At 46.1% G+C, this 14,674-nt stretch overlaps 1 protein-coding gene across 1 annotated transcript in view; it reads left to right on the top strand.

Moving 5' to 3' along the window:
• GAP43 (growth associated protein 43) overlaps positions 1–13,625 on the top strand; it is a 56,933-nt gene extending 43,308 nt beyond the window's left edge. Inside the window, exon 3 of the mRNA XM_005523910.3 lies at positions 7,669–13,625. Coding sequence (XP_005523967.1) covers positions 7,669–7,757 — 89 coding nt within the window. The 3' untranslated portion in view covers positions 7,758–13,625. The remainder of the gene's footprint in view (positions 1–7,668) is intronic.
• Positions 13,626–14,674: the final 1,049 nt, after the last annotated feature.

Raw genomic sequence — 14,674 nt, 5'->3', positions numbered from 1 at the left:
CTGAAAGAGCTCTTTTACCTTGCCTTTGGCCACTGTACTACACAGCCTCCCACCCACCCACCACTTTCTGGTGTGACAGAACATCCCCACAGAAGCACCGTGACAGACGACACTGCTTCCAGGAGGGAGCACCGTGTCCTCCCTGGAGCTGCCTTTGCTTGTAGTGTGACAGTGGCCAAGGGACTGGCCTTGCTAAAGGAGTTCTTGCTGTCTGAAAACCTAACTGCTCTGGTAGGGCTTCTTCCAGTTGTAGCTGGATTGAAATTGCCCAGGTATGGATACAGTGGGCAGGAAGTTTGGAACAAAAGTGCTGGTAATAGGCAGCAATAAATGAACAGTGAGCAGCAGGCATGTCGTTTATCTCAGCTTCCATGTCTGGCTGCATCCATGGATGTGGGAAAGAAACAGCAGTGGAAGAAAGAAAGAGAGCTGCTTCTTTACTGTTCTCTGGGATAGAAGAATATTTGCAAACGTAGCTGTAACAGGGTTAACACCTCACATTCACAAGGAACATCCTCCCTTTTCTCTCCCCACCCTCTTCCTCCATCACTCCCATTTCTCTGGAGACCTCAATGCTCCCTCTCTCAGCCAAAGTTGGGGAGTTTCCGTGGCAACCTGGCAGCTGGTGTCTAGACACTGTGAAAGATGCTTTGCAGTGGAGCTGTGAGCCTGACTCCGCTCAGCACCCCCTCCCCACTGCTGCACACCCTGAGCATCTCTCCCACCATTACCTCCCTTTCCATCTACTGCACACATGGATGCCAATGCAGGCTTGCATTTCCATGGTGGTGCTGGAGGAAGAAAGGCATGGGGTGGGATGAGAAGGAGTGGAAATCCCTAAGCCACTGGCTCTTCAGCCTGACAAAGGCAGCTGGGGTTGACAGAACTGTGTCTGGCTATCCTCTGAGGATTTAGCAGAATCAGAAAAAGAGGCAGCTGTCCAAGCTTGGACCGAAGTTGCCAACCATAGGACTTGCAGAAGTTGTGGCTTTTGGGTTTTTTTTTCTCACTGCTGGGGCAACTGAAACATTCTTACATGTTTTTGGAAAAAAGATGAGGTGGTACAGGAATAGGAGGCCCAAGCTACCACGTATTGGGGCCATATTAACATTTTTGTTTCAACCTTAACAGGCTGACTTGCTTGCTTCTTTCCAGTAATTACTGGGCGACTTCCCTGGACCTCCTGCCTGCTACTTGCACTGGAGACATTCCTCCCCAGCACCTTGTTGCACCAAGGGCTTGCAGATCTCCCAGGTGTCATGTGCTCACCAGGACCCCCAGGGCTCACGGGAATCAGTGCCATGGGTCTGTGTCTACTGGGTGAGGGATTCGCCAGGGATTTGGGACATATCATATAAGTTAATACCCTGAACCAGACACTTACCTGAAGTACCCAATTCCTTCATTTCTCAGTGTTTAGCTGGCACAGCATAAGTCTACCAGTTTTCAGAAGCAGCAAGTTGGGAGAGTGGAGGATTTTAGCTCTGCATATGATGCATCAAAGGGCTGACTGCAATGGGCTAACATGGATCAGAAAGAGAGCTATATAAGCAACAGCTCTGAACCTGAAGTGTGTCTTGTTTCAGCAGTCTCAGACCTACCATCGTCTGCCTGGAATAGACTTCTGGCTGGCTAGAAGGACAGATGGATCGGGACAGATGAATCAAGCTGTGAAGCCTGGATCCAAATCTGGATCCAAATGTCATTAAAACTAGGAGATGCTCAGGGCAGGGATTTTAAATGAGGCTTTCCAGTACTCCTTAGCCTCAAAAAAAAAAAAAAAAAAAAAAATTAAGTAGAGTTATTCCTGGGTCATGTGAGATCTGCTTATAAAAGGACAGGAAAGCCCAGATTAATATTTGGGAGCAGAGTGACGACCGGATGAGGAACAGGTTTTCAGTTCCATCTCTGCCCAAGCTGTAGCTGGCAAAGGACAGAGAAAGGAGGAAGCACAACAAATGCTAGAGAGAGTAGTGTCTGAGTAGATTTGGGCAGTACTTCAGACTGAATGCACAGGAGAGTTCTAGCTGCACAATCAATATCAGCAATAATTATGCAAACACTGAGAAAGCAGCAAAAGCAAAATCTCTGCATCTGTGTTAGAATCCCAGAGTGTTGTACAATTTCTCATCTCTTGGCATTGGCTGTGGTAATTTAAAGATCTGCAGTGGAACAGAGACAAAAAGGAAAACAAAACCCAAGCCACCAGTCACAAAAGAAATGATCATCAGAGAGGTTGCTGCTACTGTGGTCATAAGCTGATGTCTGCTCTGATTTAATTAATCTTGGCAAGTCAGACGGGAGCTGGGCAGGTCCCAAGAGACAGTGTTTTACCCGGAAATCCACTCAACCTAATTTCACTAATGTAGGGCAGTGGAGAGACTTGGAGAGGAGCCTGCATGCTCAGCCATTAGAGCACAGCATCAGCAAAGGCAGCTGGAAGCACCACCATCCAGCAGAACTGCTGCTTGCGTGCCTGCCTCAGCTTCACAGCAACCAGAGCTGCATATGTTCCAGGCATTTGCTCCCCAGCAGGGCTCGCAGACATGGTTCTCACCCTTTCCAGGAAATAAGTGGAGTGCTGAGGAGCAGCAGCTCTTTAAGACCCCATTGCAGCAAGGCTCTGTATCTCACTCCCATGTTGTTACTCTCCCACGAGTAACGCTGTTCCCCAGCAGGTGCTGGTTGGAGCTGCAGGTATGAAGCCTCTCTTTGACACAGGCCCTTCAGCTTGTGGGAAGCAAACACACATCAGCCTCTCCCACCGTGCAGCTCTACCTTTAAACAATTCTGCAGTAACGGCTTAAGCTTTGTCCAAGGCTGCCCAAAAGGTTTCTCAACTTGACTTCTCCATCCAGAGTGCTAAATGGAAGTAAGAACAGTGGCACCTCAGCTCACAGATGAGCAAAATTTCTCTTTGGCAAAATTATCCTGCGCTATAAGATGATCTGGACTGCAGCATAGATTTTCAAAAATTGAAATAAAAATCAAAAATCTCAAAGCTAGAAGAGTGGGACCACAGGACTAGAGTAACCATGAACAGTGCAAGTGACGACTGATGTGCATTGAAAGAACTGGAAGGGTGGTGATTGCAAGCACGAACTAGGTCGGTTTTGTTGTTAGTTTGAGGTGATTTTTTTTAGCTTTCTGACCAAGCCATTCTTGCTTTTCCCTTCAGGACTGAATTTGCTTTTGGCCAACCCTGAAGTTTGGTTTGTTTTTTTTTTTCCTTTATATTACAGTTCTGCGTCCCCTCCTGCTCTCTCTCCTCCGCTCTCATTTTGTGCATTTGGGTCTTTCTTTTTGCTTTGTAGCTGGGGTGCTCTAGGACAAATGTGAATGTCTCCACCTTGGCTTGCTGTAGGTGTAGATATTCCCGGGCTTCAACTTGTCCTAAAGAAGGCCTCCAAATAAGACAGGTTAATAGAGTCTTAGAAATGTCCTATTTATTTCCACTATTTAGGAAGGAAGGAGGGGATGAGAAGATCATCTGCAGATGTCTCTCTGTAGATGTCTGGAGTTAGGTGAGATGTCCATCCACTCCAACTTCAGCTTTCTCATTTCATGATGTCACCATGTGCACATTGATGCTGCCCCAGTCCAGGCCCACCTGAAGAAAGGGCTCATTGCTTCCTGCTTGTTCTGTCCCTTGCAAAGTGGACACAGAGGGCTCTGATTCTGCAGGCAGGAGGAGATCTCACAGTGCTGGCATGTTCAGAAGGGAGACAACTTTAGACAGGTGGAAGTTTGGCTACCCAGGCTTTTGTTCCTCAAGCAGGAGATGGCCTGAATTCTCAACCACCTTTTTGTCACCTTTGCAACAAAGAGCAAAGTGAATGAAAAATGCCCAAACTGTGCAGTTCTGGCTGCATAATGGTATTTATCCACTGCAAACCCACAGGTATGATATCCCAGAGTTCAAAAAAGTGGAAAATCAAGACTAGTATTGGGTAAAAAGCAGTGTAAGAGCTATCCACTCTGATGTATGGAATTCCCAGGACAGTGCTGGGACACTGAAAACAAGGCTGGAGAAAGCCCAGAAAACATACTGCAGATATAGCCTGCATCAAACAAACTGGTGAGTCAGATAAACTGTCTCACCTCTCCTTGTGAATCAGAAACTGCTGTTAACTGGCCCTGATGTCACTGGGGTTATGATGCATTGCTCCCATTGTGCGGAGCGAATCCTTTTCTTTTTACTGCTGTGGCTTAGCAGTGCCACAGCTTGAAATGTTTTTTTTTTTATATTTTTTGTGGTGAATTCTTTTTTCCTTCATGATATTTCTCCTTGCTAAAAGTTCATTACTACATAATAACACCAGGTTGCTTCTTTTCCCTCATCCCAAAGATCAATGAAGCGCTGGTAAGGCTGGTAGGAAATAAGACATAGCTTAGCAGGGTGTAGCAGTACACAGAGTGTTTCCCCTTACTGCTTCAATATCATGCAATAGAAAAGAGAGTGATTCACTGAATTTTGTGTGATAATTCTTATTGAAAAAGCCAGAGTTCTTGTTAATCCTTGGGATATGCACAGTCTGGCATTTGAATTGTATGACCCCTCTCTGTTGACCTGAATGTGTGATGAAGTGACCTTAAATTGTTCCTGCTGCTCCATGATCCCAGTGAGTCCAGTCTATTTCATCCATGGCAGAAATCAGTGCAGTCTCTGGCCTTCTTCAGCAGAGAGTCATCAGCCTGCCACTATCTGCTCCCCAGAGAACATTAATGGGGACAGTGAGGCACCTCTGTGCGGTTCCTCTGCCAGCCAGGGATCTCTAGGCGCCATGGGCACTCTCTGGAAATTAGATTTGCCACTGTGGTGAGCTAACAAGGAATAGAACATGGCAGAAAATTGTGTTTCAACTTGCCTGCTCATCCTAAGAGCAAGCACAGCATGGGAGTACTGTGAGCTAACCAACATCACTGCCAGCTCCTCCACCTTGAGTGTGAGCAGATTTCCTGTCCATCCCTCCTGTCAAGAGCCCACCACTGTAGGAGCTGGACTCCACTTTCAGATGCTGACAAACAGGGCATCTGCGTAACTTGGTAGCACAGCAGATGTGTATGACCCTCCCCAGTGTCTGTCTGTCCCTGTGCTTGCTGTTGTGCTGTCCTGAAGGGGCTGTGGGACTGCTGGCTAAAACCTGTGCATATTTTTGGTAGGAAGACACAAAATGTTTTAAGCACAATGAAAAGCAGTGTCAACACTTGTGCTCCTGAAGCCATGTTACGTCTCTTTGTTGCTCTTTCACTCATCTTCCATTTATGTGAGGAGAAAACTCCAGAAGTTCTGCCTTACTAGGATTTCTCAGATCCTTGTAAGAAATCAGACTTTGCTGCTGGCTAACGATAGTCTTTTTGCTCAGATTTAGGGGTAGATGGTTGCACACTGGGATTCTACTCTCAGCTTCGTAATTCAATGTGTCTCCTGCTATGAATGCCTTGAAGAGGACCTTTAAAGAGACTCTCCTCCCTCCCAGTGATCAACTCATTCAGGAAAATTAAAAAAGTAGGCCAGGCTTTGCCTCCCAATGATATTTGTTATGATCCTATTTTAATCAGTAGCCTATTTTGTCTCTGGTCTGTGGTGGTAGCTGTACCAGATATAGATGGAGTCCTTGAATAGCATCCTGCTTATCTGTTCTGTATCAAGGGAAGGAAAGTCCACAGTTGTTTTTGCTGTCAGGGGGTTTGCAGATGCAGTGGATGAGGCCATGGGGATGTTCCCATAGAAATTTTTCTTTCTGGAAAATCAGCAGTCAGAATTTACCAAGATAAAAAGTATTTGAAGGTCCAGAAGCAGAGCCTTTAATGAAGATGATTCAGAATGGAAAGTTGCACACAACTTAAAGGTGATTCATAAGGAAGTGGTGCTTAGTAATATGTTTAAAACCTAGGCTAAAAGAGCTGAAGGGAAGAGGGAAGCAGGAATGTAGCACCTACTAACAGTATTGGAAGCAAATACAAGTCTGCCATCTGATGGCATCAAATGGACCAGACCAAAATGCGTGAATGGTGTCAGTAAGGAAAGTTTTACATCCCAGTTAGCATTCTCATGAAACACGGGAATGAGTATGCTAATCCTCACAAACTAAACACTGGCAGCTGAACATCCTCATTGTTAGGCTGACAGCACAGGTCCTGGTGTGATTTTTGTGTACACCAGGTAGCTTTGCATCAGACAGGTCCCAGACACAACTACCCTGTTCTGCAGAACAAGAGAGTTTAGCCATATGGACATAAGCTGTGTGGTGCCAGTTGGCCTCAGGGCCAGGGAGCAGCCCTTGGCCCATTTTATTTACTGGTACAATTTAGTTTGATAGCACATCAGAGAAGCCAGAACTGTGCAGGGAACCCACAGTGCTCTCTGAATGAGATGGGTACAGGTATGTGTCATAGCAATGACGTGGTCTGTCCCACACCACCCAGTCATTCAGTGCTTGTTTCTTTACCCAGTTCTTTGTATCCCAGGTATTTATTTTCCCTGTTCTTTATCCCAGTTCTGGACTTCTGCTTGCTTCACCTTTCCATTGACTGGAATGTCCACATTCCAGTGTATGTGTGGGACTGGTACCCAGTGAGGAAAAGGGACAGATGGCAGTGGAGAAGACCAGTCACTACAGTGCTCTAAGACCCTTGTGCATTATTCTCTCTGATAGCCCTGCAGCCCGGGGTCCACCACCACTTTGTCCTGTAAAAAGCAATCCACACAGTACATGCACTGCTTCTGAACAAGGCTGGGAACATGTTAGTGTACCCTGATGAGAGCTGGGCAGTAGAAACTCTGAGACAAATTTATCCTGCTGCAAGGAAGGAGGCTTGGACTAGATGAACCCAGGAGGGAGATTACTCCAGCTTGAGGGGCATTCCTTTCATTAGTCTTGTTCTTCCTGGCTGCCTCTGCCTTCCCCTGGGTTCTGATCCTCTGTCTAGTTCATTATGGGATAGCTCCTAGCACTAGTTTTAACTTCTCATGTGAATGGTGTGCCAGAATAAGGTGTCTGACTGACAGGCAGACCCAGCTTCCAGTTATACTCACTGCTTCCCCCCAGGGCAGCTTTGCTTTTGAAAGGAGAGACCAGAAAACTGGAGAGATGTGGCAACCTCTGGATGAAGGCTCAAATTCTTGAAGGCTAGAGACATTTCTCTAGATCTCTGTTCAGTGTGAGAGAAGTCTGAGTTACAGGGCATAAAATTCTCCCCTCTAGGTCTCAGGCTTCAGGTGTGTATAGAATTTTTTCTTTGTGACTCTCTTTAAGGCTTAGCTGGGAGTATCCATATTGTAACTGGGAGACAATGGTTCAACAGTGGTTGGCACAGCCAGTGGGTTCTGTGAAAGGGTGTGTGATCTATCTGATAAGCCAGGAGTCTAATCAGTGCCCCTAATGAAATGAACAGTGGCTGTCTGTCACATCAGCAGCAAACAAGGCAGCTCCTTCCAGTGGCACATGCTTTCTGGCTGAAGGTGGTTTGTGAGAGTTACATATTTGCCTGCTGGGCTGAACCTTGGCATGTTATGTCCATGCTGCAGAAATTCCAGGGACTTTGACACCTGGGTGACTTTGGAGACAGAGAAGCCTGGAGCCATGCAGCCCATCAGGCTGTGTGCATATGCAGGATGCTCTAGATCATGGCTGACTAACAATGGACCATCTCTTTCTCCACTAGATGCTGTAGAAGAAACCAAACCTACTGAAAGTGCCCAGCAGGAAGAGGTGAAAGAAGAAGAGAGCAAGGCGGACCAAGAAAATGCCTGAACATTAAGAAATGACTCCCCATTGCCCCTCCCTCCCTCCCCCTATCCTCTATCCTTCCTTCCCACCCCAATCTCGATTTCCCCCCTTCCTGCTCGCATCTGTGAGCCTGTCTGTCCCTCTCCCATTACCACTTAAACCCTTTTTCTCTCTGTGTGGCAAACATTTAAAGAAAAAAAAAAAAGCAGGAAAAATCCCAGTCAAACAGTGTGGCTTAAACATTTCTTTGTTTCTTGGTGTTGTTATGGCAAGTTTTTGGTAATGATGATCCAATCATTTTGGGAAAATTCTTGCACTGTATCAGAGTTCTTTGACCTGGCGCGTGCGTGTGTCTGTCTGCCCACTGTGAGCGCGCTCTCTCTCTCTCTCTCTCCTCTCTCTCTTCTCCAAGTGTGTGTGTGTGCAATGTTACGTTCATCTGAGGAGTCCAGACTTACCGAGTGAGTTAAAAACAAAAGAGGGGGGAAAAAAAAAGGTTCTTTTCTTCCTTTTTCAATGTGATGGAATGAACGAAAGAAAAAACAAACAAAAGACCAAACGCAACAAACAAATGAACAAAAAAAAAAAACTAAACCCCAGTTTGTTTTCAGAACTAAAACAACAACTAGAAAATGTGCCAATTAGCATAATGCTTGGCTCCAGGCTCCTTTTTCAAACTGAACAATAATTATAATAAATGAGAATAATTATCATTAACACCACCGTGTCGCATTTCTATGCTGCCGTACATCCTGCTGGCCCGTGATCTTTGGTGGGCCACTTGTTGCATGGCCCAGCTGTGCTCCTTGGCCACCAGTCAGTGACTGACTGCTCTCCCTGGCACTACTGAGGGGATTTTTAAGGGGAGCAGGCTCGGATTTTGAGCAAGGTGTTAGCACTGCTCAAAAAGTAGCAAAATCAGTTTTAGGAAAGATCATTGAAAGCATCCCTCTAGGAGACCTCTAGGCCCTGATTTGGAGAACTGTGGTAGCCTTGGAGGTATGAGCCTGCAGAGCGACCAGCTTTGAGCCATACCCAAGGTCTAACCCCTGCCAAGGGCTGTGAGGTGACAGGGCCCTAGGACCTGAGCTTCTCGCCACAGTAGGATGATGCTCATCCCACTGGGCTGGAGTTGAAGTCCCTGAGTAGCATAGCATGCCCCCCAAATATGTTCAGTTTGGCAAAATAAATTGGGCCAATTACTATTCAATATTTATTGAATAAATAGGCACACGGGCAGGACGAGGCCTGGTGGCCTAGGAGTCAGTTGGTGGCACTTGGAGAAGTACCTCATTCCTGCTCCTGCCAAACCCAGGGTGCTTCACCCAGATCTAATGAGGGCCAAGGTTTTCAGCTGTCATTTATGGCTATGGGCAGAGCCCCACCTCCTAAATCTCCATCACTGCTTCCCACAGGTTGCAGGCTGTTCCTGGTGCCACCCAGCCTGTCCTAGCGGAGGACAGACAGACACCAAACCCTGAGCCTGTACAGCCATCTGGGTCTGCTGCTGTCATTATGAGCTATGAGAGCAAACAGTTAAAATGCATTTAGTAGTATCTGGGCTTTCATAAAAGCTAATTACTGCTCTTTCACTGCCCTGATTAATTTCATGTGCTTTCCCAGCAGCTCCTGCATGGTTTCCTGGCCTCGCTGGCAATGACAGCCAGAGTACCCTGCAGCATAACTGTGTGATGCTGCAGGACCAGGATAAAATTGTCCTCACAGCAGGAAGACCAATGGATGGGAATGTTGACAGCTCCAGCATCCTTTGATGGCCGATGCTTCTTGGAGTGGCAGGCCCATGGCCTTTGGAGGGCTGGCTGGCACTCCTTGCCCTACTCCTTTGTTCTCCTCCATCTCTTTGTTGGAAATAGGGAGAAAAGATGAACGGTGTCTCCTCAGAAATGATCACTTTGAACGTAGACTGCTCACTGGAAGTGCCATCAAAACATGTTGGGATTCATTTCCATGTGCTTCCCGGCATTCTGTAGAAATAAGAGAGAGAGAGACAGGGAGGGTTTTTTTCTAAAGAGAGGGAAAGAGAGAGTGGGAGATAGATTGGACAAAGATTTTTAAAAACAGGGATTAGAGAGATGAGGGGGGGAAAGATTTTTGAGTGGATAGATGGATGATAGGGAGAGAGAGGGGAGTATAGCTAGAGAAAGAAAGATTAGAGTGCAAAAGATGAGAGAGAGACAGGAAGAAATTAGATAATATGGAGCAATAGATGATTGATAGAGATAGTGAAACGTAGATAGCTAAAGTAGATTAGACAGACTAAATAGGTAGAAAGATGGGCTGACTGACAGATAGGTATTGTGTCATATTTCATAAATTATATATATGCTAATATTCCCATGTCATGATGGGTGGTAAACCCTGAGACACCTTCCAGCCTGACCTCAATTCAGCAAATGTAGCGCAGACATCAGGCATTGCTTGGACCGTATGTCAGGTCTCACCACCCCGCCCGTGTCTGCCATGGGAGCAGCGGGGTGTGGGTGGTGTTTGGGAGGGAGAGCGCTCTGAGGGACACGGGGGTTGAGGCGTAGGGAGGAGAGGTGTACAGTATGTTTGCTGTTCGTAGCACACAAGGGGCCCAGCCCAGCGCAGACACTGCAGACACCCCGTGTCTCTAGCACCAAGTTGAGAGAACTGAGGTTCAGCTCTCCGGATTTGTGGGAGAGGTGTTTGGGAGGGGCAGGAAGGAGGGACCATGGTTTTTGTTTGGCCTTATCTCCTGTCATGACCATTTTAAAAGGTTTTCTGTCTTGCCTGTTTCTGCAAAGACCATATGGTTTCCCTGCTCTTCTGATTTCAGACCCCAAAGTTTTCATCTTGCCTCCACTTTGCTATTACTATTTTTAACTTTATAAGGAAAAGAAAACCACTTCTCATGTCTTCCTGGACGTAGGCCCTCCTCCCTCCTCAAAAAATGAAACAACTTTTCCCCAGGGACCTTTGTATTTCGCATGTTGCCTCCCCCTTGGCTGATGGTTGGGGCATCGCGCGTGTTTTGTCACCGTTTGTGAGAACATACTTTGCCATGTTGCTTAGAGAACAAAGGGTTGGGTTTTGTGTTTTGGTTTTTTTCCCCCCACAAAGAGAACGGGATATGTGGTTACCAACTGCAAACCTAAATAATTTAAATACTAATTCCTCTCCCTTGGTTCCAGTTTAAAATTACTGGCTGTAACCAAGCACCCCCTATCTTTATTATTGTACCGTGTCCTGATCCTGCCAGAGAGTCAGGGCAAAGAGAGCGTGAGAGAGAGCACAGAGACAAACCCTGCCTTGAGCAGGCAGTGGTTTAATGTGTAATACACAAGATTTGTATAGGAAGCTGGGCTGTCTTCAGGGTACAGGAAGAGAGCAGAGAAAAGCATTTGGATTTCCTTGAGTTGCCTCTTCAGCCAGATTTTCAAAGGCTAAAAGGAAACACTATAAAGGATGTAGCATGGGACGGAAACTGGAAAGAGAACAAGGGTATTTGAGGAATGATTTTTCTAGCAAGACATCAAGTGAGCTGAAAGCAGCAGAAGAGGCAGGAGGTCCCAGAAGTAAAGAGTGGGGTAAAGAGTCATCAGCAGAGTAGTTGAAGCTTTTCTCCTACTCCCACTGTAACAACCAACAGGAATTCCCTAGGGAGTATGTATCTAATTCTCTCTCCCTCAAGAGGGTAGAGGTTTTCCTGGGGGTGCTGTGTGGTTGTTATTTTATGTAAAAAAAGGGCAGGGCATGCCAGAGTGACTCACACTGGGAATATGATGCCTGACCTCACCATGCAGTGCTGTGGAAATTCAGGGTCCTAGAGGGGCTTTTTCCATGCCCCTGTCGTTAAGATATGCTAGTGACCCACAGCTATCCTGAATGCTCATACCAGCTGTAGGCCAGCTCTTGACATTTCACTACTATATTTCACTAGACTAAGCCTTGAAAAAGTGAAAAAAAAATCCAACATAAACTCTCCGTCAATGCAGTAGATTGTAAGCATGAATTTGGTCTGACTTGCAATGCTTGTGGCATTCTGACTGTCTGCACTGATAGCAGATGAAACCCCACAACCCTTGCAATAGTTGCATCAGCCAAGGAGCTTTTCCTTGAGCCACATTCCAAAGGGAGGGGAAGGGCATCCTGCTGAGATCCCTTCAGACACAGTGTTTTCCAATCCTAAACCCTAATGCAGCCCAATGAGAGGCTTTAGCCAGAAGGAACTCACCTGTGGTGACCACATAAACACCATTGCTTGGGAAACATGTTACTCCAGATGAAAGAAATAGCCATGACTGATGGAGAGGAGTTTAGAAAAAACGGAAAGGAGAAAGAAAGAAAGGGGGAATTCACACAAAACTCCCCACAGGAGTTATTTCTTTTTTTCCTGTGGTCTCCAAACAGCAAACTAGCACTTGTTACTCTTCATACTGAGGATTTGCTGTTTGTCATAGGTATCTTAGGAAGGAAATGGAGTGGCTGTGGTTTGCAGAGGTGGAGGGAAGGGTTTGAATGAATGTTTTTGTAGTTCCTCTTGGCTAAAAAGTCTGCTTGGTGGTCACCTGCAGCTCAGCGGCACCAGAGGTGACGTTGGGGGTCCTCTTCCAGGCCTGTGTTCAGATTCCCTGCTTTTCTGCATTGCCACATTAGCACTTTCACTGGATATTTAGAGCACCTCAGGACTGGTTCTCCTCTCGCTCACACTGGGATAACTCAGGAGTCGCTCCACTGGAACCAGTGGTGTTAATCTGGTGTGAAAATAATGCGAGAGGAGGATTCAACTCCTCGGGGAGGGGGTGGGGATTTTCCAGGTCCCCGAGGGGGAAAAAAAATCAATGGGAGTTACATGTCTAACTGCCTCTTGTGCCTGTGAAAGTCTGCCCCTTATCTACCTATATGTATATAGGGTACAGTTTTCAGAATAACCTAAGTGACGTGGGCACTTGAGAGCACACATTTCACTGGCTTTCAAAGAGACGCAAGTTCCTAAGGCCCAGATGCTGAAGGATGTCCAAACTCCTCTCTGCAGCGCATTTGGGAGGTCTCAGGCCTGAAATTCTCCAGTCATTTTCCAAAATGGAACTGAAGATCATGAGTCATTTAGGTGGTCCTGAAAGCACTACCCTCTATCCATTTTTCAGGGTGTTGATCTCAGGTCATGTGCGAGCCTGCATTCTTACCTACAATGCTTTATTACTACATTCTTCTGTTGAGCAATACTTGGAAGAAGAGGTGAAGGTCGAGATTTGCAGAACAGGCTAGAGACCCCAGTGGCTCACATCTGGAGTGCCCAACTTGAGAGACACCTCACTGGGGTCCAAGCCACAGGTCCCCTGTATGCTCTGAACATCAAGATTCATGTATTACACACCCAGAACCACTGGTCACTTCTAAAAAAAGAAATCCCAGCCTGAGACCTAGACTACTCTCACAAAAGAAAATCCCAGGTGAACTGTTCACCCAATAGCTTGGTTTTTCTGCTCATGCCTGTTCCCAATGAATAAAACAAATCCCTGTGCATCACCTAAGCCCTATTTTGAGGAGTTCCACTGGCATACAGCTGAAGTAACACAGTAATAAATCGGGGCCTGAAGAAGGTGGCTACAGCCTAGAGAGTATCAAGAACTGTGACGTGTCTGGAAGCTAAAAAGAGCAGAACTTGACAATTAGAGCGGCCCATTTCCGATGCTCTTGTGTGAGGATCTGGAAAGAGTCTCTCACTCATTGTACTTGTGCATTATGAATGTGTCCATCTGCAGAGATCTAATGTACACATATGTCCTGAATATTGTCCTAAGGTTGCAAGCTTCAAAAATGAGCAGAAAACATTCCCGAGAAGTGAGAATAATACAGATGTCTGTATTTGAAAAATTGGTTCAAATAAAGTCTCTCACTTATAGATACGTGTAGTTGTGTGCAATTATTTGCTCCTGGCATAGAAATTTCTCCCTTGTGTAGGATTTTGATTCTGTTACCAAAAAAATCTCATTTCATTCTCCCTTGACCTTCTCAGTCAAGTTCTTCTACTGTGGAAAAAAATGCTTTCTACTGATTCTGTATGGGTAAAAAGCTATGTTAAATTGAAATGATGAACTAAAAGGCCATAGAGGCCAGAATGTTTTTATTGTGCTTAATATCCATTGAGGTAGAATATCTAACTGCCCTGATGGAAGATGTGGCCTCCTGTGCAAAAGTCCTGGGTTTTTGTATAACATGACACAGCCATCCCCACAGATGCCCTGACCCAGGAAAGGCCTGTGGCTGTCTGGGCACTGCCTGGAAACTGCCTGGAAAAGGCTGGACTGGGAAACAATGTGCTTGGGCACCACAAAGCTGCAAAATGTCCATGGCCATATCTGGGCTTGGGATGTTCTGAGTCAGGGAATCTGCTTGGATGTAGAAATAAGAATGGGGGTCACCAGCAAGTAATGGTTGGACCTCTGGAGATCATTCAGTCCCTTCTACCCTTCTACCAAGCCAGGGTCACCTAGGGCAGGTGACATCGATGCCAGAATGTCTCCAGAGAGGGAGAGTTCAGGGAGAGACCTCCCTGGGCAGCAGTTCCAGAGCTCTGGCACCCTCAATGGAAAGAAGTTAGGCAACCCTGTGCAAGCTTATCTAAAGATATCAAATTCCTCATTGGATTTAAATCTTCAGTAGCTCACTAGGAAACCCCAGAAGTTGTTGAGATAGAAATATATATTTCAGTAGCTTAGAAGCCCCACCAATTATTTCCCTCAGTATCAAGTTTGTGCCAAGTGCAATGATATATGAACAGAGCAGGAATTGCTGCCTGGGCTGTACTAGGCTTCTGACTTAATCCTGAGCTGTATCTGACAGCAGCTCAAGAGCAGAGCTGAAATCAAGCATTTTTGTCACATCTATTCATCCCAGGAAGCTTTGCAACCACTGTTTAGAAATCACTTGCAACTCATCTATGAAATACAGCA

Source organism: Pseudopodoces humilis, chromosome 2 (assembly GCF_049639895.1).
Source record: "Pseudopodoces humilis isolate 2021_Gansu_Grassland_sample_001 chromosome 2, ASM4963989v1, whole genome shotgun sequence".
Classification (NCBI taxonomy): Eukaryota; Metazoa; Chordata; class Aves; order Passeriformes; family Paridae; genus Pseudopodoces; species Pseudopodoces humilis.
Note: the sequence above shows the minus strand (reverse complement) of the source record. Positions and strands in the feature narration are given on the sequence as shown.